General features: G+C 34.9%; 6 protein-coding genes across 6 annotated transcripts; 3 read left to right on the top strand and 3 right to left on the bottom strand.

Annotated features, from left to right (window-relative positions):
* The first annotated feature begins 69 nt into the window (after positions 1-69).
* Positions 70-1,715, top strand: J3458_021511 (uncharacterized protein). The gene has a single exon (XM_066122658.1). The coding sequence runs from the start codon at positions 108-110 to the stop codon at positions 1,518-1,520; it is 1,413 nt and encodes a 470-aa protein (XP_065972416.1). The 5' UTR covers positions 70-107; the 3' UTR covers positions 1,521-1,715.
* A 1,608-nt stretch (positions 1,716-3,323) lies between these two features.
* On the bottom strand, positions 3,324-5,785 carry J3458_021512 (uncharacterized protein). The gene is made up of 2 exons (XM_066122659.1): positions 4,876-5,785; positions 3,324-4,803 (listed from the first exon to the last, which is right to left on the bottom strand). Exons 1-2 carry the CDS (start codon positions 5,506-5,508, stop codon positions 4,546-4,548), a joined length of 891 nt encoding a protein of 296 aa, XP_065972417.1. The 5' UTR covers positions 5,509-5,785; the 3' UTR covers positions 3,324-4,545.
* A 996-nt stretch (positions 5,786-6,781) lies between these two features.
* Positions 6,782-7,564, bottom strand: J3458_021513 (uncharacterized protein; the record flags this gene model as incomplete). The annotated part of the gene is made up of 1 exon (XM_066122660.1): positions 6,782-7,564. One exon carries the CDS (start codon positions 7,562-7,564, stop codon positions 6,782-6,784), a length of 783 nt encoding a protein of 260 aa, XP_065972418.1.
* Positions 7,565-7,830: 266 nt separating this feature from the next.
* J3458_021514 (uncharacterized protein) lies at positions 7,831-9,497 on the bottom strand (the record flags this gene model as incomplete). Its single annotated transcript, XM_066122661.1, has 3 exons — positions 7,831-8,404; positions 8,454-9,160; positions 9,216-9,497. The coding sequence occupies 2 exons, from the start codon at positions 9,495-9,497 to the stop codon at positions 8,495-8,497; spliced, it is 948 nt and encodes a 315-aa protein (XP_065972419.1). The 3' UTR covers positions 7,831-8,404; positions 8,454-8,494.
* Positions 9,498-10,614: 1,117 nt separating this feature from the next.
* Positions 10,615-11,560, top strand: J3458_021515 (uncharacterized protein; the record flags this gene model as incomplete). The annotated part of the gene is made up of 2 exons (XM_066122662.1): positions 10,615-10,790; positions 10,840-11,560. 2 exons carry the CDS (start codon positions 10,615-10,617, stop codon positions 11,558-11,560), a joined length of 897 nt encoding a protein of 298 aa, XP_065972420.1.
* Positions 11,561-11,834: 274 nt separating this feature from the next.
* On the top strand, positions 11,835-12,230 carry J3458_021516 (uncharacterized protein; the record flags this gene model as incomplete). Its single annotated transcript, XM_066122663.1, has 1 exon — positions 11,835-12,230. One exon carries the CDS (start codon positions 11,835-11,837, stop codon positions 12,228-12,230), a length of 396 nt encoding a protein of 131 aa, XP_065972421.1.
* Between the last annotated feature and the right edge of the window lie 12,023 nt (positions 12,231-24,253).

Here is a 24,253-nt window from a genome sequence, read left to right on the forward strand (position 1 = left end):
ACCGCCAATCCACACTCGATTGTCCCTTTTCTGGATCCATGACAACTTTCATCATGAGCTTGCCATTCGTGATGAGATGGATTTCATCTTAATGACACCTATCAAACATGTCATCGACACTAATGCCGTTCTTATACCAAACAAAGACTCTGAAGAGAGCCATACGCGCACAACCCGTGACGCAGTTCCTCCGCCTTGCTCACGCACCTCCAAGGTACAAGTTCCGGAGACGAGACAACTCCATCCCTTTCGAATGGGACCATGACACACCCTATGAAGAAATGGCGAATGCTCCTGGCCAGCAATCGACGATAACCCCGTCGGAAGCGGAGATTTTCAAGGGCATTTTTGACGAAATTGCCCAAGGGAAAATGCCCGTGGCAAAGAAGCGGGCCCCTCCATCGGAAGGCACGCAAATCCAGAGCGAAAATTCTGAAGAGCCAAAACGCGGCATGGCACGGTCCATAGTCGAGCAAGCGCGTGTGATGGAGTTTCGGGAGAAATTTCTTGGGCGATATCCCCAGTCATTGAGAAACGCTGCCCAAGTTGCACTGGGATTGTATGAGTTGGAGCCAAGTGATTCTTTAGCAAGTCAGATGGTGGAGCTGGAAGAGGCAGATCAAGCAAAGTGGGCAGAGCGTGCAAGATACGAACGCGCGCGAGTTGAGGAGCGTGAGAGGGTTGATGGCTTGATGAAGGCTTGCACGACGGACGGTGAGCTGTGGGCCGTTATGGAGAAGGAAGTTTTCTCACTACCAGCGAAGCTGGGCATTGCGCAGCGTAAAGCAGTCAAAGCCAAAAGCAAAAAGGTCAAGGATACGAAGAAATCAGCTACAAACACTGACGGGGAGAATACAATGGAACCAACGAGAATCACAGACAGCAAGCAGACAGGGGAAGCAGCCAAGGAAACAGAGCGCAAGGCTAAAGGGGAAACAGCCGGAAACACAAAGCCCAAGGCTAGAGAAGAATCGACCAGGAACACAAAGCCCAAGCGCACCGGGAAATCTGCAGCTGCTGGAAAGCCTACAATGCAGCCCACTGCCGACGAAGAAAAGCGTGTAATGGACGTCCACGGCCCTCTATACCCGTACTTCATCAACACAGCCATGGGCCTCTTCGACAGTGCATTCGCTCGCCCATCCGACTACGCGTTCCAGATCCTGCCTCGTGTCAAAGAACTCGGTCTACCATCCTACGTGCTGGGCGTGTCTACACCATTCTACACCCGACTCGCCCGAATGCACTGGAATCGATTTGGCGATGCCAGCTCTGCGTTAGACGTACTCCAGGAGATGAATTCCGCAGGACTATATGCGGACAAAGATGTTCACGACCTGTTGATTACCATTCGTGACCACTTGCATGGATGTACATGGGGTGCGCAGGGGCCATTTGTCATGGGCATGATGGAGGCGCCACTGTATGATGGGATGTTGACACAGCGATTAGAGGAAATGGAGAGGTACGTGGTCCAGTCGATGAGTACAACGGGTGAGCAGGCCGAGTTTGCAGCCTAGAGACAGGGTGTACGATTGATGCATCGTGGTGTATGATACTGTATTATAGATGCTACTCCATATAGACTAATACTGAAAAATACCGTGGGAATTACTGCCCTATTTACCTAGGTAGTCATGGGATAGGATACCTTGCGCGGGTCGTATGCCTCTTGAATAGTCCCACGCGTTGGCTGCTGTAAATCCGCACATGACGGTCTTGCTCTGATAAAAAACTATTGCACTTCTGCAAGTAAGTATATTTCATTGGCCTAGATACTAATAGACACTATGCAAACTCTTCATGCAATAGTAATTAAATCCTCAGCTGTTAATATGTCTTGGTAAATTAATACATACTGGCAAGCTTGTTAGTAGAACTACAATTTACGCGTCTAATGTAAGAGACTGGGAATGGAAAGGTTGGCAACAATAAAAGACAAATAGCTTAGGAGTCCTGATGTCGAAGGCTCCAGCTTCTCAAGTCTCGCCAATATCTTCTTTCTTAAATAATAATATTGAATTATGAAGAAAAAAAAATGGGCTAGATGAAGGGCATCTAGTAACACTGTTTTTTGGCCGTACCTAGGCCAGGGAACCGTAACTAACCACGTAGGACATCATGAATGCATCGCGATGGGTCAGACACACTAGTCGAATTGGTGATTCATCATAATATGCTATTATAATGGTAAACGACGGCAGCTAGTACGGACACATGTACGCGGAAAATTAATATAAGTATACCGCGCTAATAACCTATCACACGACCCTTATTACTGACACCCCGCTGTCATACAAATTGGGGAAAGGGGAGTCTTATCGCTGCTGGTTCCCGCGTGGCAGATACCACTATGACTAGTAGAAAGCTTCTTTCTCCCCAGCACGTCCTACAGTGTTTGCCCAAGCCCCAATCGTCGATGAGATCTACTAAAGTCTGTAAATGTCCCAATGCGGCGAGCTAACAGACTTTGGGTCATATAAGAGCGAGGTATGTTGTAAAAATAACGAGAACGAGAGCTAAAACAGCGTGTTCAATCTAGAGTATCTCATGGAAAAGAGGAGGCTGTCCAAGTCCGAGGAAAAAAAGCATGCATGCCCTGACCAATAACCCAATATAGCCTTGCTTTAGCTTCGAATGAGATAATGTTCTCCAGGCTTGACCATCGGTTGGGGCCGCTTTTCTTTGAGCTGGTAAAGAGGCAAAGGTTGGTGTGAAACTCGAGGCGCTGTTCATAATATAATGCCCAGCGTAGGGAAACTAAATGAGTCAACATCATATTATTAATGCAAAGCGTAAGTGATGTCCAGCGTCAAGAATTCTTGGCTCACGTTCTTGATCTGTGTATAGGCCCCTGGCGAAAATGTCTTGAGCGGAGGGTCTAGTGCGTATGGGCTCGATGGTTGAGTTAGCTTGATTGAGAGGATATAAATGACAGATATCAACTTAGACAAGACTGCAACTGCTTCAAGTAAAATTGCTACGATGCATTGGGGTTTTGTACCCTTTGCCGCGCCGAAATCAGGCAGATTTGCGGCATCCAAATGATGACATGGCCGCCAGAGGCAATGACCATTGTTGTATGTTGATTTAGTTGATTCATGTTAGAGGAAATATGGCTTTGATATCGAAGAGCAAAATGAGAGGGAAGTTGGTGAGCGTATTGATGTTTGTCGGTGGGCAAACGAAAACCTCTGGGCGACGCAGACGACTTGCCAAGGGCGTCCCCAACATCGTGCAACAATGGTGAGGGAGAAAATTGGAGTTCATCCGTGTTACACTTTAAGGGGCACTAATTGTTACGATAATGTATATATACAAGTCTATATTTAGCTATAAAGGAGAAGATTATATACGCTCTTTTTATAAGTACGCTTATTATTATAATTATTTACTTATAAATTATTGCAACCTCTGAAGCCTTGTTCAAGTGACATGCAGACGCAGACGCCTTTCCGTACAAGCTGGTTGCCCAAGAAAACAAATGCACTCAAAAAATAAGTAAACCAATTCTTGCTTCCAGCTTAAAGACTTTCTGAGTAATATACGGCCACGAGGCGTGCGGTGTCTGTTTGGCGCTTCTTCACCCTAACTCGGGATGCATGTCTGCATGTAACACTAATAGACGGCCCGATAATGTAGCACAACAGTCTTGGCCCCCAATAACTATGCGTCATACGGCCATTCAGCTTTGCATAGTCACACTGACTGCTCATGGGGTAAGTAACCAACGATACAGCCAAATTGCGTGCAGCCATAGCAGATTAAAGGAGACGGAATTCGGCTTGTCCGATTGAACCCCTTTGGTGCAAGGCAGTTATACTGTGAAACGGCGAAAATCCCCCGCTACTCTAGGGTAGCCCGTGTCACTAACGTTGCAGTTGGGACTTGCTCTAGCCTCTGATGCGATTGTCGATGTGAAAGTGCTCCGCTGCTTGTGTGGTGTATAAAGTGGTGAATTTCAGAGAGATGGAGAGCGGTTGCAAAAAAGAAAAAATTGCGGTTACCTGATCCAGGGACTTGGTGTTGAGAACAAAACTGAATGGGACGACTGACCAGATCGTCTTCTCCTGGGTTGATATGATCTCGCCCTGTCAACAGCTGCTTTGGAGTGTCTGACCAAGTAGAGTGGTAACGGATGCTACTTCCGACATTGTCCAGGACATAGCCCTGCCGTGTGAAATAGAAATTTCTAATGGCTTTGCCACCCACGACATCTCAGAGCGGGCGTCTGGCTGAAGGTTGGCAGATCGGAGAACACGATTGTGGCGGGATCTGCAACGCTACAAAGACGATGATGAGAATTGTCCTCAGTCAAAGCAAAGCGCGGATTGAAAGTACAATATATAAGACACGGACAAATAGAATTAGAATGGCTGCAAAAATGACAGAGGTATCGACCGCACAGCGTGCATAATAAAACAACCATCGACCCATTATCCCTGGAACCAAGCCCCATTCGTCCGTCCAATCCAGGTATCAATTTTGATTTGTTCATTGTTCGCCCCAAAGACTCATGCCTTTCTCTCGTAAGTGAGCTTGCTTTCAACCAGTCTTGAGGGGATACTGCATCCTGTTGTTGGGCTGGTACTGCTGCTGGACGCCAGAGCTCAGGAGCTGCTGCTCGCGGTGCTCGGCCTCCTTGTCCTGCTGGATCAAGCTGCAGCAGTGGCAGCAGCACGAGGTGAGGATGTCCTCGACGCACGACCCCTTCAAGTTGTACTTTTCGCGAATGTTCATACGCTGCATGGCCATGGGGATCCAGTGAAGACCAAAGCAGCCAGCGCCGCAGAAGAGGAGGCACTGTTTTCCCAGAGTATTAGTCGCGTATCGACACACGTGTTTTCCATCTGTTTTTGCTGTTTGACGACTCACAGAGGTGTTGATGGGCTCGTATCCATCCAGGTTGCCATTCTTACGCACGCGGTGGTGAGTCTTGCCAAAGGTGACGCAGGGCAGGCAGTAGGTGATTAAGCAAGTGTCAATGGGGCTGAAGCAGTCGAAGAAGCCGGCGGCCCAAGACTGCGCGCTCTCCGGGGACTTGGAGTTGACGACTTCCCCAGAGCGGGAGAGGACATGGTTGAAGCGGTTCTTCCAGTCATCGAGGTCGGCTTGGTCAATAGGTCCGTTGTTGGCAGGTTGGGTGGCAGCCGGCGCCGGAGTCGGGGCCGGCTGCGTGGTGACGAGGACGTGTTCTTGAGGAGCGGCCATGTTGTAAGGGGTATCGGGGGGGGAGCACAAAGAGATAATAAAAGACCGTGAAGAAGGAAAAGAAAAGGAGTGAAAGAATAATCGTTCTTGGATATGGAGTGGCGTGACTATCTTGGGACAGCAGCAAACACGACTTAAATAACTACGGCAGCGGACAGCTGTCAAAGGGCGGGCCCAAACCCCATGTTCACAAAGAGAGTGATGGGCAAAAAAAAAGAAGAAAAAGAAAGACCAGGTCACACCCTGAGCTATGCTAGTATGAGAGCAACAGAGCCGGCCTGATGCAGTTACAGTCATGGTCTGGTGAGCCCAATGTAAACGCCAGATTCAGCCTCAGCTCATCTAATCAAGGGATGCAGCCCGCCGCCATGACAAGAATGGGCTGAGTCCACAAATGCCGGACTGCTATTTGACCGTTTGACCCTGGCATTCGCAATGAGAAGCGGGCGAGCTTGCCGCGGGCGATGACATGTTCTCGTTGAACAAGGGCAAAGCCTCCGCTGGCTGTTGCTCATCCAGGCACCATCGTGGGCGAGGAAACGTGGAACAAGCATTTGATGACAGTCAGCTCCATCCAAGACGTTCCGGAATCATTGTCATCCAGCAACTAGAAGCCTGATCAGGTGGGTGGAGTCGCTAATATAACCTTCTTCGCTTTTGAGCCAAACTCGGCGTGGCTGGCCAATAACTCGGGCATGTAGCCTTTGAGCTGAGGAGGGTCAAAGCCAGCCTCTTGGGAGGCGAGTGACCAAAGTAGACCAGAATCGTGGACATCAGGGGTTTCTACGCTTTTGCCTTGTTCTCGTCGTCTTGATCCTTTTGTGTCATGGCTAGCTGCGGCGGCTTGCAAAATGTGGTGCAGATCTCGTCACGAACCGGGGGCGCTTTGCTTGCTAGTCTGGAGATTCATCTGATATCATGGTGGTTATGCTGGCAAGGTCCATTCCAACAGAGACAACAAGCAGGAAACCCCATGTATCGCGGCTGGTGTCACTCGGCACAATGCGCGCGGAGCAAACACACTGACGGCAACCAAGACAATGACGAGCATTACCAGCGCCCGACATCCTACTCCGTAAACCAGTTGCCAACACGACCCATGTGAGCCAACGTAGTGCCGTTGGCGCCCTGCGTCTCGAGAACCGACGCTCGTCCACCCTCCCCAGCACTTAGGAAGTGAGAGCCTCGACGCCTCCAACGCCTCGAAACAGCAACGCCATTGGGAACTGGCGGCTGACATTTTTGGCATATTTTCAAACGCCAGCTCCACATGCTGACGTTTTGGTCCCTTCAGCCCTGCGGAGCAAGCAAACTCCAGTGAATGATCCTTGCAGACAGAACAAAGACTCAAGCTGCCCATGGCAAAGGGACAAACATCCACGGTAACTTGAGGGAAATGGCAAGCGGCGTGCATGGTGTATCCCCGATTGCCCATGGGGTTGCGAGCTCGAGGCAGGCGAAAGGGGAAGGGGGATCAACAACAAGGCATCGCAGTTGAAGCCAAGGGCAGAAAGACTAACTGGATACTCGTCACTTTGCTGTCTTGATTGACTCTACCAGCGTTTCTCCATCACAGGACCACCAAGGGCGTATCCGGTGGCCGTTTCAATGTCCCATCCGCCTCGCAAGACACCCTCTTGTACTTGATGGGCATTTGCCCCAGCGTCTCCGTGGTATTGGCAAGCGCAAACACCAGCGGTGGCGTCCCGTTCACGAGCGTCATGAGGCTCGACAGAATCAAGGCGTCAAACGCCCTCATGGGCCGCGACAAGTGTGCCGGCGCCATCACGTCGTCGGCCGGTCCCAAGTCGACAAAATACCACATCCGGCCCGAGGCGTAGTACAAGTTGGCAGGGGACAAGGCGTGCGAAATCACCGGCTTGTCATTGTGTGGCGGCGGCACATGAGCCTTGTCTTGATCAACTGGCACGGCCGGAGGCAAGGGCAGCTCCTGAAACCGGGCGAATGCCTCTCGGTAGGCATTGGATGCGCGGGCGGCGTGGGCGTCTCCCATGGAGGGCGTGGCCCGTCCAACTTCCCAGAGCGTCTCTTGTTTGCCGTCTGTTGATTTGAGAATCGCCCATGTGTGCCCGACTGGCTGTCCCGAGGGGACCATGTCGTGGCCCAGTGACGGCTCGGGATCGCGGAGGCCGAACCAGATGTCTACCTGGTCGCCCTCGCTCATACACGAGAGCATGGCCTGATGCGTGATTCCCGTCATGGGCTGCGCAGCCTTGAGGAGGAACTCGTCGGCGTAGGCTATTGCGGTTGGGCGCTGGAAGAAGACGTGGCCTGCGGCTTTGAACAGCTCATCTTTGGCTTCGGCGCCGGGTATGAAGGCCATGCGATCCATGACGGGCAGGTATTGTCGTGCTGAGGGTCTGAAGCAGCAGCGTCGGCGGTGTCGAGGTCAAGACTGAGACACATGTGCAAGGCGTATTGTAGATGCAGCATCAAACTGCCTGCTGCCATCGAATCAACAACGAGGCTTTGCGGCGTTCAGCTGCGCCGGATCCAGCGTCGTCTGGACCTCAGCCCGCTTGTAATCAATGGCCCACAGTGAATTTCGAAATGTCGCTATTTTGAATGCTATCAAGATGAGCAAGACGACGTGGATTCGTTCCCCAGCCCCTGAACTTCATCTGCAACAATGATCCCTCCTGCTACCAGCAATCAAAGGACATCTATAATACATCCACGTGTGATGGCTATTGGTCGTCTGATTGAGCAGGATCCCAAGAACCACGGACATTGTAATGTGCCACGGTCGGGCGAGGGAGAGATGAGGGCCTGACAATAATAGCACAAGGTCTCAGAAGCGATAAACGAATCCAATTGAAAGAAACTAGCAAATACATGAAGAAAGAAAAATTGATCAGCTCAGGACAAGAAAAAAAAGCCTTAGCTACTGTCGATGCCTGCCATCCAAGCATGTGTAGAAGACATGCGCGTGGCGGTATGAGCCCCCAACACTTTGTCCGTAGTAGCTATTCTAGGATGATAGCTATTTATAAGCAATAGAGGATGATTTGAATCTTTAGCCGGAAAGTATTTGTCTAGACCTTTGCGTTAAAATAGAAGGTCCTTTCAAGCGGCCAGGAGAAGCCATTATAGCTGCGTTTGTGCCAACTCAAGACGTCTATTTGCACGAGTCCCGCGGATGCCAGGATGGGATGCTTGCTACCAGATGTCTCTGCAATTCATCAGCAACTAGCAAGGCCTGAGCGCCACGAGTTACATACCTAACCCTGAGACGGAGCTGCCCGTGGGATGTTTCGTCGACTTACTCTGTGTCAGACAATGGAGCACCAGAGTAGCCAGGCAGTTGCGAGGTCGAACCTCGATCCTGGCGCTTCGAACTGCGGCCCTGTAGAGCCACGTCTTCAACCGGTCGCCTCAGTGATGTTCTGGCACTTGGGTACAATGACGGCGATAGTCTGGCAGAGCTTGGCAAGGACTTGTCTCCGTCTTGTTCGCCCTTCACGATCTGAGAAGATGAGTTGGGAAGAGGTGAGCGATGGGGGCCTGGATGTTTGCCAGATGTTGACCAAGTCGCTGCAGGAGTCAAATATCTTGGTGTGGCTTGGAGAGTGATTTGACTAGTTGAAGGTTCATCGTTGAGCTCTTCGCCTAGCATGGCTGCCGCCTCCCTAGTGTTGGGGGTGAAGTGGACACTTGAGTCTTCCTGCCGGAATATGTCCCCGAGCACGACTGTGATTCCATGGGAAGTGTGTTCGCGTACCAGAATATTCGCAGGCTTAATGTCCCGGTGCACGATTCTAGGGCTTGTCCCATGCAGGCATGTCAAGGCGGAGAGAATTTGGCGCAGGACAGACACGCTCTGGCTGACAGTGATGTTGTCTAGTTTATCGAGAGAACCTCCCGGGATATATTCGAGACAGATTTGGTCAAGACGTGGATCAACCGAGAGAAGTTTAACAATTCGTTTCTATGACGAGTCAGTATTAAATACCAAAAAGGAAACCAAAGAGGGCGGGACTGACGTGTGATAATTTACCGAGTATGTCCCTTTCCGTCAACCACCGAGACTTGCTGAATCTTGCCTTATTGTGAGCCTGCTTGAGGGCATGCTCTTTTCCAGTGCTGACATTCCCATGATAACTCACGGGCCCTCGCCTCCCCTTCCAAGCACTCGTCTCAGGTAAATTGGCTCGGTACTTGGCGTGTGTGCTCCAGTCTGCCGTCTTGTGTCGGGTAGAGAGAGAAAATTCAGGAGATTGAGGAGTGCCTCGGTGCTGGCATTGCCGACACTGCCGAGACAGCATTTTTTGACTTTCTCCTTGTATGATTGTGAGTTGACATTATGTTTCACAGCAATAATTTTAAACTGAATTTGTTTGTGTATCTGGACAATAATACAGTCCTTTTCATGTGCGTTTTTGTCCCCGCCAACGATCCATTAAAATCTTCGTCGTACCCCAGCCCCGTCGTTATAAGTGACCCGGGTTCCGTAAAGAGAGTCCAAGTCTTTCACGATGAGCCGATGTTGACTGTCGAATGTTACGCTGAAGTGTTCGTTGCTAACACCATCTATATCAGGCAGGACGGCACCAGATTCCTTGCCGCATCCAAATACAAGTCCATTTGAGGACCGTGGTATTTTGCTGAACCTGAACTCTATGCAGACTTGGTTTACGGAAGTCGTTTGGTCGCCCGACCCCTCTGGGGGCATGGTCATCTCGCTGTCATCACGGCCATGCTGAAGTGTTTGAGCTTCTTGATGCAGCGGTAGAGCTAGAGACAAGTGGTTCAAGATGGTCTTTGTGGCACAAAATGCATTCTCTTAGTGGAATAGGGGTATATTCGAGCAATAAGATCCGGATCATTCATATTGTCCTTGGTGAAGAATGAATAGTGCGGACGTGGAATGAGGGAAGAGGATTGTGTTGACTACATATATGTGGTTGCCCAAGGGCTTGAAGGTGCCCGCCAGTCGAACTTATGTTTTATCTTCAGGCAGGAAGACAACTTGTCCTACACCAGACGCCTACCAGACATCGATTAATGTTTGCCAGCTCTCGCCCAGTCGTGTCCGCCAGGCTGCAGCCCCCTAGCCCGGCGGGAGGTGAGGTGGTGACGATTCAATATCAGCCACGAGTTGTATGTCGGCTTCCGGACACACCCCAGGAAGCAAACAAAATAATTGTTGCATCAATGCCTGTTAATGCAGCCACATAGGCAAGCCATTAGTCAAGGCGCACAATTACAGAGCCACAACAAGGCGTCAAGGGGTCGCTCAACGGCGCCGGCACGCCCTCCAATGTTTGCTTCCCCCCTTTGTTTTCCGGTTTCCCCGTTCCCTTGGTTCCCGATACCCTTGATTCTTACTCCTACACCTACCTAGGCGCGAGACGCGGGCCTCGCTTTTGCATTGCCGCCAACATGTCTGGTTCACCTTCACAACCGGCTCCTGTTGACCTATTAGCTTTAAATGACGCCCAGCTTCGCGAGATTCTGGAGAAAAGCCGGCAGCCAGATGGCTCATATGAGCTTCTGGTGACTAATGACTGTGGTCTATGGTCGCAAGAAGAGCGAGATGGCCTCGCCCAAAGACTCAAGTGTGTTCTGTTGCCATGCCATTCTTTTCATTTACTCATTTAGCTTTAGGACCATACAGGCGAACTCACGTCCGCTTGACGTCGACAAGCTGGAGGCACTCTTGCAACAGGTGTCCAACAGAGACGATGATGCCTCATCGCCGACCCGACGGCGAAGAAGCGAATCAAGCGAATCAAGAGAAACCGGACCGATACCAGATGAGCGAGAGACATATATGCAAAACGAGACGGAGGCATATGATAATCTTGTCAAGGATGGTGGTCGTCCGCTGTGTCCAATTGGCATGTTGGAACCGGTTTCCCATGACCCTGAGGCGCACCTGGAGATGCTGCGCCCCTTTTGGAGAACACCCCATCCTGATAACCTGACGAACCTTGACGGCTTCCTCCAACAAGAGGTATTCCAGAGACAACAGCTAAGGTGGCGCAACTTTCGCAGGTGGCAACTCGACAACAGAAGGATGGAGGAAGAAGGAGAAGACGACGAGTTTCTGGCCCATGTCGAGGAATTGAAGAGTGCATGCAGAAAAGTAGGCTGGGGTCACTACGCGGATGAGATCGAAGCCAATCCAGAAATCTTGAAGAGGAGGGGAGAAGTATGGTATTATAGGCAGAGGCACCGCAAATGGCAGCAAGTATGGCAGCGGGAGCCTGAATGCGAGAGCTTCTCTGATTACGAAGCAGCACTAAGAGCGCGATTAACTCGACACGGCTTTACCCGACTGTTCCAATTGGCAGAAGCAGAAGACCCCAAGCAGCAGGACAGTTGACCTAGTGAATCAAATATCTTGGCTATGAGTACCGGTGGCTCGATCGTCATAGCAAATACATGGCGCGCCACAAGCTCGAGCATGACGACAAGTGGGAGACGCTGGCGAAATCAATCATACTCAAGGACGACGAAACACCCGACTTTGTTCGCACTCCTGTGTGGTGTGCGAGGGCTGACGAGGAAGAGAGAAGCCCAGCCGGGGTGGCGAGGCTGCGGAAGTCGAGGAGGAGAAGCTTCTCGAGAGGGCGGCCAAGGACCCTGCGTGCGCGTGGATGCTAGTCGAGGCCAAGAATAGGACTTTGGCGGCGAACGAAGCGCAAGTATTGGCTTGGCGACGGAATGAGGTCATTGTCGATTTTGTTCGCGAGACAACTCCCCTTCTCATCGAGAAACACCACGCAGAGTGCCAGATGCAGCTTTTGGCGTGGGCAGTCGCCCAGGCTCATTCGCTCGAGGCCGAGCTGACAGGAGCGTCTTGCAGCGAGACTGGCTCGGAAGACGGCTCATCCAATAAGAGGAAGAAGAAGACGAAGGGAGTGCGATTCGAGCATGGATCGATGCGGCCAAAGTCCAACGCTCAAGGGAGCAGCCAGCAAGCCAACAATGACGGACCTGGAGCGGTAGGCACGGCGACCTTGCCTACACGAGGCTTCAGCACATCGGATTAAGTTCAAACCGGCAACATCAGAAAGGCGGATGCCGGCGGCTAGTCACCGGTGGCTCATGTGCCGTCCCAAGCATTGCCCCCAGGACTACGGCGCGGCTTGCGGCTTGCGGCCTCGAGCCCCCTGTCGGAACAGTACCAAGTCGATATTGACAATTTGGGAAGCGAGTACGCAGCGGTAGAAAAGGTGTTGGGGAAACGAATCCGCAGGCGAGGGCGTGGCCGCACCACCGAGTACCTGGTCAAATTCAAAGGTTACTCTGACAAGTTTACCATGTGGACGACGGCTGAAATCTCCCCCAAGACGCCTTGGACGAGTTTGAGGGAGTTGCTGCTGCTGCGTGACTGTTGCCTGGAGCGGCTCGGGCTAGGCCGGCACGACTTGCAATTCGTACTTTGTAAAAAATTAATATTAAAAATACCTATTATAAAATATAAATAAAAGAGAGAGATAAGTAAAAGATAGCTTTTTAAATTTATTATAGGTATTATAAATACTTAATTATACTTTTTAGCCTTATAAATACGCTTATTACTTTTTAAAATTATATTTACTAAGCCTTATAAAGGCTAATTAATATTATTTATATAGTATATTTAAATAATATTTTAATCTTCTTAAAAATAAAAGAGAAATATATCTCTTATATTACCTAAATATTAAAATAAATATAAGTAATTAAGTTATTTATAAAGCTATTTAAGTGTATTTTCTATTAAATCTTTATAGAATTTTTAAGGTTTATTTTATTAATTAATAATCTTTTAATAGATTTAAAATAAGTATAAATTATTTAAGAATAAAAAGAATTAATTACGTATTATAAGATATAAGTATTTTTAGAATTCTATAACTTTTATTAATAATTTATATAAAGTTACTTTAAAATAATAATACTCTTAAATACCTTATTAAAGAGAAGTTAAAATAGTAAGAAGCTTAATTACTTAACCTTTATAAGTAAAAAATAATTAATATTTAATTATTTAAAGAATACCTTTATAAGAGTCTCTTTTCTTTAATATTATAATTTAAGTAAAATAATTTAAATTAAAATAAATGCGTTTAACTTTATAATAATTAAAATTCTCTTATAATTAAATAATAAAAGGTAATATTACCTTATTATATTTTAATCTTAAAAGTTTATTAATATAAAAAGAAATTATAAAATATTAAACTAAAAATTATTTATTATAATAGAATTATTTAAATATTAATAATATTATATAAAAGAAGTAATAAACTTAATTAAAGTTTTATTAAACTATTATAACCTTTAAATATTTATAAGGTAACTTAAGCTAAATAAGTGTTAAACTTATTAATATATATTCTTATTACTCTTTAACTTTATTATTAAGTATTAATTTAATAAGAGTAATTTAATAAATAAGCTATTAAAATAACTTAATTATAAAGGTAAAGCTATATTTAATAAAGAGTTATTATTAAACTTATAAAAGAAGCTAATAATTACCTAAGAAAAAGTAAAGAATACTTTAAGAAACTATAAAAATTATAATAAAAAGCTAACGTTTAATTAAATATATAAAGCTTTAAGACTTTTAAGAGAAAGATATTTAACTTATATAAGCTAAGTAATTATTATAAGTCTAATAATTATTACTTATTTTATTAATAAATTTAAGAAGAAAGTAAGTATAATAAGTATAATTACGTAAAGTTAAGTAAAGTATATTATAAGATAATAATTAATTTATAAGAATAAATTAATTATATTACTTAAAGAACTTTTACTTTAAGTTTAAAGCTATAACTTAAATATATAAAAGTAATTTATTAATAAGCTAATAATAAAATAAAAAGAAAAGAAAAATTAAATAAAAGATAAGAGTAATCTCTTATTATATAAGAATCAAGTAATTATATCTTAAGATTTAAAGATATATTAAAAGTTACTTAAGTTATATTATAATAATTTATTAATAGATTACTTTAAAATAAAAAGAATCTTAAAATTATTATAATATAACTTTTATTAATTATATATATAAGATAAAGTAAAAGATTATATTATAAGCTATATAATTTATTAAGAGATAATAATCTAATAATATTACTTATATAATGCGCTTAAATTACTATTAATTTTATAATAATTTTAGGTTAAAATATTAATAGACTTTATAATAAAGCTATTTAAAATAAAGTATTTTAAGTAAAGTATTAATATAATACTAATAATAGTAAATTAATTTATTAAGTATTCTCTTTTTTTAATAATTAATACTATTATTAACGTTATAAAACTAGTAAAACTCTTTTATTATAAGATTAAACTTTAATTTAACGTATTAAAAGGTATTATATTTAATAAAGAGCTAGTATTTATTAGCTAATTTTAGTTAAACCTTTATTACTTATTTAAGATAAAAAAAAGGCTTTTAATAGCTTTTTACTTATAAATAAATAAGTAAATAAAAAGAATAAATTAAACTATAAAGTATTACTTATATTATTTTATTATAAGTAATTAATTAATATAAGTATAATTATTATTATAAGCTTAATTCGCTTATAATAACGTAAAGAGTAATATAATAAATTACTTATTTAATTATAATTTAATAGAGTATAACTTAAAGTTTTACTTTTACCTTAAAGTTAAAGCTTATTAAAAGAGAGTACTTATTATAAAAACCTATATAATTAAGCTTAAGAAAGTATAAGAATAACTTTAAATTAATTAATAAAAAGCTATAAAATTTTAAGTAAAGTATTATAATTAATAATATATATCTTTTATCTTATATAAAAGAGACTTAATAGATCTAATTATAAAGAATATTAAATTTAAGGTAAGAAAATAAAAGCTTATCTTTTATTATATTAAACCCTTTTAAATTTTAAAAACTATTAAAAAATAAGTATATTACTTAATATTATTAAAATAATATAATTACCTTTATAATATCTTTTATATTAGCTTATTAAAGCTATAAAAAAAGTTAGAAAATACTAGTAAAAACTTACTTTTAATATTAAACCTTAAAGAGAATAATAAAAAGTATAAAGTTAAAGGAGTTAAGAATTAAAGAGAGTTTTAAAAAGATACTTATTATTTAATAAAGTAAAAGAGATAGCTCTTTAAGTATAATTAATAAATAACTATTAAAGATATAATTAATATACTTAAGGTAATTATTATATTTTAATAAAATAAAAATAAATAAAAAGCTAATAAAATATTATAAGAAAACTATAAGTAAAAAGTAATATAAATAAAACTTTTACTCTCGCTCTTATATTATAATACTAGCTTAAAATTACCTTTAAAACGAAAAATAACCCAAGATTTAAATTCCTTACACTTAATTACCCTTTATTATAATATTATATTAAGGCTATAATAAAAGTAGTATAAAGAATATAATATTAATAGTAATAAATAAAGGAGAAAAGAGGCTTATATAAAGCTATTATTACCTAAATATAAGTAGAGAATAGTTTACGAAATAGGTATTATATAACCCTAAGTTAAATGCGATTTAAGATAAACTTAATAATAAAAAACGCGCTATTTATAATAAATTAACTAGTCTTATTCTAGTAGCTTTATTAAAGTGTATATAAAAACTATTTAAAGAGTATACTATTTAAAAAGTAGTATAATATTAAGTTAAAGCTATAGCTATTACTAATAATACCTTAATTATAAAAGTATAGCTTTATAATATAATTATAGCTATAATATAAGAAGCACTTTATAATACTACTTAATAGAGAACTTAGGTAAGTGTTATAACTAACCTAGCTAAGGCGTAAACCTAGAAATCTCCCCTCTTAGTTATCCCTAATTACTAGTATTATAAAATTATTATTAAAGGTATTATAATTATAAAAGTACTTTAAAATTAAACTATTAAAGACATGATAAAGGCTATAAATTAAGCCCTAAAAAGTAATATAATAGTAGCTATATATAAGCTATTTAATAAAGATATAATTATTATATTTTGAGATAACGCTTTTTTCTTTAAGAAAAATATAAATTAAACTTAAGCTACCTTTAAGCTAAAAGTAATAATTTATATAAGAATTCTTAGTATTATAATAAAGGCCTTTCTTATTTAATATACTAAAAAAAAAGACCTTATAATTAATCTTAATAGAGAAAATAATACGAAGATTATACGTGTTATAACGCGTTACCCTTAAAGTAATACTATAATATAAACGGTTTTAATTTTAAAAGTTAAAGACATAAAGTAAGTGAATAGGTTATATTAAATTAAACTTATATATAAGGCTAAGATATTTAATATTAAACCCTATAATAGAACTCTTAACTTATATTAATATTATAATTACTATAAAATAGGTTATATTATTAAATATTATAAGATAATATTAAGGTATAGTTAATATACTATTACTTAATATAAAGATAAAGAAGAAAGCTACTCTATTATTATATTAAATACTAGAGAAAAGTGCGTTCTTTACTTTAAAATACACTTAACTTAATTTTACTTTTATTTTATATTAAAGAAATACTAGAATAAAGTTAAAGAAGTATATATAAAACGCTTAATAAGATTTATTAAGCTATATTATAATAATAAATACCACTTAAAATTAAAGGCTAAGAGTAACTTATTCTTAGCGGAAAACTAACCTTTTATAAAGAAAAGAGAGTATTTATTAAAAAGCTATAATTATTATAATATTATTAACTTTTAATTAAATAAAATACTATAGTATATTAATTACTTCTTAGCTAATACCCCTTTAATAGAAGTGCTAATTATAGTTATTTAACTCTTTATCTAGTAATAATAAAAATCCTTTATTAAAATATTAATAAGAAGAATATACTTATATATATAGTACTATAATATAGCTTTAATATTAATTTAATAGTAATATAAAAATAGAAAATAATAAGGTATAATTAGCCTTTTAGCTTAAGGCTTAATAAATATTACCTAATATACTATAAAGAAAGAAACGCTATATATATTAATAAAAGGTATAGCTTTAATATATAAAAGACCTAAGAAAAAAAGAATTAAAGCTACGTAACGCTTAAAGATATTAATATTTTTTCACTTTATTCAAAGCTATTAGGCCTTAACTAATAAATACTATTAATAAAATTAAAGATAATAGAGCCTTTAAATTAAAGCGTTTTTATTAGTAATTTTAACTAAAAACACCTATTATAAAACGCTTATAATAGAATATTTAATAGAGTAAAGAGACTTTTATAAATAATAAAGTAATAATAACTTATACTTATTACGCTATATAAGAAATTTATCTAATAATATTATAGCTATAAGAATAATATTACAAATCTAATATAAGTTATAAGAAGTCTTAAAGTAATATACTTAAACGCGCTTAATATAATTAAATTTAATTATATTTTATAATTAATTAATATTAACCTTAAAGAAAAGAAGCTTATATTAAATACCTTATTATTAAGATATATATAAAAGAAAATAAAAGATAATTTAATAGCTATAAAGGTATAATATTACTTTAACTTAAAGATAGCTTTAATATTAATTTAAAACTATTAAGAGATTAATAAATATATAAATTAGCTTATTAAGTAATTATAAGAAATCGCTTAATTAATAGCCTTAAAAAAGAGAAAGAGTAAGCTTAAAGGGAAATTCTAGTAGATTAATCGTATAATTAAGGTAATAGTAGCTACGCGTAAAGTAAAGAGAGCTTAAGTTAAAAGGTATATAAAGCTAAACTAATAACTTTATTATAAGGCGAAAAAAGCTTAAACTTAAATTATAGCTAAAGAAAGAAGAAGTATATAGTAAAACGCCTTAAAAAAGGTATTATTAGTTAAAGAAAGCCTTTAAAAACTAAAAAGATAAGTAAAACTTTAAAGCTATACCCTCTTAAAGTAAGCTAACCTTTTATTATTATATTAAGGTAACTTAAATAACCTTATAAAGTAATTAATTATAGAATATATTAATAAGGCTAATATTCTTATTAAGAAATTCTTTCTTAAGTTTATAATTAACCTTAATATTATTTTAAACTTAACTTTCTCTTAACTTAATATTATTTATATTTTAAAAGAAGACTATATTAACTCTATTAAAATAAAAATAGCTTTAACGTTTATAATAAGCTAAAAGGCTCTTAAAGATAATAAGATATTAGCTAGCCTTTTAAAGGCTTATAAGAGACCCCTTATTAAAGTAATTACTTATTTTCTTAATAACTTACTTAAATACGCTTACTTTTTAGCCTAGTTTTATATTATTAAAGTAGTTATATTATAAAAGCTAATAAAGAAGCTAAAGAACTATAAGTAGGTAAGTAATTAAAGACTAATATTACTTTTAAATGTAATAGATAAAGTTATAAAAGCTATAATTATAAGATAAGTTACGCGAGTTATTAAGGTAAAGGTAATACTCTTAAACCTATAAATAAGAAATAAAAGAGATAAGTCTATTAAAACTACGCTTAAAATTATAATAAAAGTAATTAAAATAGCTTAAAGCTAATATAATATTACCTTACTCTTATAGCTAAATATTAATAGTACCTTTAATATAATTAATTACCTTAAACTTATTTAAATACTTTTAAAGATAAGGCTTTTTTACTAAATAATCGCGTTTATTTAAGTTATAATTAAGTTAAAAATAAGTTACTTATACTTTAATAAATAAATATTTTAGGTTTATTAAATACTAATAGGTATTTTATAAGGTTTATTACTCTTATTAATACTATTTTTACTTTATATTACCTTACTTTATAAATAACTTTAAAAAGTATTAAATATTCTTATTATAGGTTTTATTAATAATATAAATATTCTAGCCTTTAATAAGATATTAAATTAAACGTAATAATACCTTAAAACCACTTAAAATACGTGCGTAAATTAAATAATAAACGCTAAAGTTTACTTTAACCTAATAAAGAGTAAGCTTATATACTTTAATTATATATAAACGTTAATAATAATATACGTTTACCTTAATAGTATAAAGATATTACTAATAACTATAAAAGTATACTTTTTAAGCGTATAGCTTAATTAAAAGCTTACTTAAAATAAATATTAAATAAAGATTAAGAATAAGTTAATCTAATAATAGCTTACTTTTATCTCTTTTATAGTATTTATTTAAAGATACTTTTATAAAGAAGCTAAATACTTATATAATTAAATAATTTAATCTATTATTACTTATAAAGTAAGTATATACTATAAACTAATAAAGATATATAGTAAGTTAAAAGGTATTATATAATAACTTATTAGTAAATAATTAAAATACTTTTAAGCTATTATTAAAGCGTTTAAAGCTACTTTAATCTTTTAGCTTAAAGTAAAAGTAGCTATTTTACTACTAAACCTTTATTTAAATTATATAAAAAAGCGCTTTAAATAATAGCTTAAAGACTTAAAAATATTAAGTTAAATTTATATAATATATATATTTATAATAAGGGTACTTAAATAAAAGCGTAGCTTATAAAGAAAACCTAATAAAGAAATTATATAATAGCTATAAACCTAAGGCTAGAGTAATATTACGTAAGAAGCGTTATAGGTAAACTAATAATATAAATTTTACTATTAGTATTATAAGGCTAGAAATTATTACCTATAAAGAAACGTTAAAGTAATAAAAAATATACCTTAACTTAAATCTATTAAGTAAAATAAGAGAATACACTTAAACCTATTAAAATATAAAATAATAACTTTAATATAGCTACGTATTAGCTATATAAGTCTTAATAAATTTCTTTATAAGTAATACATTCTTAAAGTAAAGTTCTCTTTATATTAATATAAAATAAATATAAAGAACGTATACCACGTTATTATTAAATATCTATTATATAATAATAGTTAATTATAAGACTAGCTTAAAGATTATAAGAAATTCTACTAGGCTTTAAAGAATACTAGCTTAATATAAACCTTAACTTAATAGCTATTAAATATAGGTAAGCTTTTCTACTATTACCTTATTATATTACTTATAAAAAGTTAGGTTATATAAGCTAATAATAATACTAAGAGTAAGTTAAAGTTAAATTTAAGCTAAGGTAATACTAAGGTTTAATATATAAAAATAATTAAATAAAAGAAATTTAATTTATTATAATAATAAACTATAGCTTAAAGCTAAACTTAATTTAATAATATAATAATAAAAGAACCTAATTAATAATACTAGGTTATATTATTCTTCTTAAAAGTATTCTTCCCCTTGAATAATAGATTTAAGCTTAAAGATAAGCGAATAATACCTTACTTATTACTTAATACCTTTACTAGATTACTTACGCTTAAATTATAATTCTTAAGTAAGTATTAACTTTAATAAGACTATAAATAATAATATAAGAAAATAACGGGAAAAACGTATTAAAAATAAGCTAATACTATTATTAAATATAATAGCCTTCTTTATAATAATAAGTAATTACTATAATAAATTATTTATCTTCTTTTAGGTAATACCTAAAGCTAATATTAACTTAATAACGCGCTTTATAGTAGCTAATAACTTCTTTTAATTACTACTATTATAAGCAAAGCATTAGAAGTAGTATAGTTTTGTAGTTTTATAGTTTTTATAGTTTCGAATATAAAAAAATTATATTAAATCTAATAAAATACTTATAAGATTATAAGTTTTACGGATAACTAGTATAAATTCTATATTATAAGCTAATATTAAAAAAGTGGGTCCTTATATACTATTATAAGCTTAAAACTTCAAAAACTACATTTTATAGTTTTTATAGTGTAGTATAGTGTAGTGTGTTTTTAAAAAATTACATAATCTAGTTTTTAAGCTTATAATAAGCTAAAAGGACCCACGTTTTTAAATAAGCTAATTGGTTATAATATTAGCTATTTTATGTATTTATTATTATAATCTAAGTATTTTATTAGATTTATTATTAATTATTTAAGCTTTTTAAAAAAAATGAAAATGTAGTTTTCTTATTAATACTTTAATTATAGGTAGTTAAAGCTAGGCTAATAATAGCCTTACCCTTAAGCTTATTATATAGTTTCTAAAGAATAGTTATATTAGCCTTTAATTAAGCTAAAAATTAAAATTAAATTAAAGCTAAAGTTAAGGGTATAATAGGGGTATATACTTAAGGCTTAAAAGTATTAATAAGCTTAGTAAGCTTATCTTAAAGCTAAGGTAAAATTAAATAAGTCTTAACGTTAATAAAAACCTATAAAGTATTAATTAACGTATAAAAATAATAAGATTATAAATTAAAGCTAAGCTAAACTTAACTTACCTTTAAATAAGAATAATTATAAGCCTAATAATTAAAATAAGTATTAGTATTAAATCTTATAAAAGTTAATAAAGCTAGGCTAAAGTTAAGGTATAAAAATAATTTTATTGAAGATAATATAATAAAGATAAGTATAGCTCTTCTTTACGCTAATAGTAACCAGAGTATTAAAAGTAGTGTAGTTTTGTAGTTTTTAGTGAAATTTAGTGTAGTGTAGTATAGTCAGACCTCTAAATGTATTGTATTTTTTGTAGTTTTTACTATACTGTATTGTATTGTATTGTATTGTAATATATTACAATACATTACAGGATACGAATACCTATAAATGTATTATAAGGCTATAAAATATCTAATATTATAAATAAATGCTTATATAAGCATATTATATATTAAAATAAAGCTACAAATCACGTGATTTTAGATCTTTAAAAATTAACCTTAAAATGTGGATATTAAGCGAGATATTAAGCTTTAAAGTTATGTCTTAAAATAAAAAGTAAGTAAAGCGGGGCGAATTTTCAATTGCTTATAACTTTTTAAGATAATAGCTTATAGTAATAAAAAGTGAAGCATTTTAAAGAGCTAATTTAGCTCTTTTTAATGATATAAAATTTTCCCTTATAACCCTTATAATTAGCCTGATAATCTTTAGTTTAAGAAAACAGGGGTTTTTTTTTTACTTATAATACATTTATAGGTATTTTAGTTATGTAATGTAATGTATTTAAATACAATACACGAAAATACAATACAATACAAAATACAATACACAATACACTTGTATTTACTATATTTGTAAGAGCTCTGAGTATAGTATAGTTTTACTACACTACATTACATTTTGAAAATTAGTGTAATATATAGTATTAATAAATTTATAAGCTATTATTAGCTAATATAATTAGTAAGCTAAAATAAGGCTAAATTTACTTACTAATATTAGTATTAGTAAGCAGGGATTAGCTAGCTTAAATAAGCTAAAAATAGGGATTAAAAACGTAATAAAAATATAAAAATAAGAGAAAGTATAAGAGAAATTTAAGGGATTTATATTAGGTAAGTAAGTATTATTTTATATTATAATTATAATTAAGATTTACTTAATTTAATAAAGGAAGAAAATCCTATTATTCATATATAAATATTTTATAAAAAAAGAGATTTAACTTATTACCCTATAACTTAAATATAAAAATATTAATATAAAGCTTATAAGTAATATATTAAGGTAATAAAATAATATTCTTAATTAAATATATTAGCTTTAGCCTTATAAGTAATATAATTACTATTATAAATATAAGAGATTATATTCTTTTAGTTATATTATATATATAAATTTATATAAAATATAAATTTAAATAACTCTTTATCTAATTAACTTTAAATATTACTTTTTAAACTTTCATAACGCTAAAATTTCACTCTTTTATATAAAATAAAAAATAATAATAAAAAAACCCTTTTAATATTAAATTAAGTATTAGAATTATAAATATTTTCCTTCTCTTCTTCTTCTTTTATATTCTTATTAATATCTATATAATTAGACTTAGAAATATCCTTATTTTTATTAGAATTAGTTAAAACTTTATTTTAATCTTCTTCTTCTTTCTCTTCTTCTTTCTCTTCTTTTTCTTTTAAATTTCCACTAAAATATAAAATAAATTATAATATCTCTTATTTTCCACCCTTTTATTCTTATTTTTAACCTAGTTTTTTAATAATAAAATAATTTAAATATTTTCATGTAATAAAGTAGTTCTTCGCTTAATAATAATATTAATTCCCTAGTTAAAATTCCCTTTTATAGCTCTTAAAGTAGCTAAAATAGCTAAATATTTTCGAGCTATTATAGAAAGAATTAGGAAAGATTTAATGGAATTAGCCTATTAAATAAATATATCTTACTATTAAAAGTTAGCTTATAATTATAAATGTATAAATAATATTATAAAGATAAAAAATACTATATCTTCTTTAAAATTAAGCTTTAAATAACTAGAAATCTTATTTTTTCTAGTTTTTTTAATAGCTTTAGTTTTTTACTTTAAAAATAAGTTATTAAATAAGCTAGGCTTTTTTTAAAGCCTAATATTATTATAAGAAGCTAAATTAGCTAGTTATTATAAATTAACTTTAATTCAAGTATTATTTGTATTTTAGTTAATTTTTTAGAATTAGAAGAAATTTCTTCTAATTCTATATAAGAAATTACTTTATTTTTAGGGTCTTATATATATTTATAATAGGTTCTATTATATAATTAATTATTAAGAAATTTAAAATATATATTATATATTAATATAATAAATTATAACTTACTCTTTATATTTAGCTTTTAAGTCTTTTAATAGTTAATTAATAGTATTAGAATTAATACTTAATTGATTTTTAATTAATTATAAATTAAGTTTAGGGTTTAATATAGTAGTAAATAAATAAGGCTTTTAAAAATTATAATTACTATTAATATTCTTAGAAAAATAGTAATTTAATTTATATAAGCCTTTTTTTAAAGCTAAAATAAAGACCTTAACTAATAGATTATAAGTATTTAACTATAAAATAATTAATAATTTAAAATAAAATTATAAAATTATAAAACTTACATTTTAAGCTAACCTTTTTAATCTTTTAATATATCTTAAAGTAAAGTATAAATTCTTATTAAGAAAAAATATATTAAACTTATAGTATTATAAGATTAGCTTTATAATTAT

The sequence above is a fragment of the Metarhizium acridum genome, assembly GCF_019434415.1.
Source record: "Metarhizium acridum strain ARSEF 324 chromosome Unknown scaffold_579, whole genome shotgun sequence".
Classification (NCBI taxonomy): Eukaryota; Fungi; Ascomycota; class Sordariomycetes; order Hypocreales; family Clavicipitaceae; genus Metarhizium; species Metarhizium acridum.

Excerpts from the sequence above, each read along its gene's own strand:
- J3458_021512 (XM_066122659.1), bottom strand. The coding sequence starts at position 5,508 with ATGACTGTAACTGCATCAGGCCGGCTCTGTTGCTCTCATACTAGCATA. Across the intron at positions 4,804-4,875 it reads ACGAGCCCATCAACACCTCT|TGCCTCCTCTTCTGCGGCGC; the intron begins GTGAGTCGTCAA and ends CTGGGAAAACAG.
- J3458_021511 (XM_066122658.1), top strand. The coding sequence starts at position 108 with ATGTCATCGACACTAATGCCGTTCTTATACCAAACAAAGACTCTGAAG.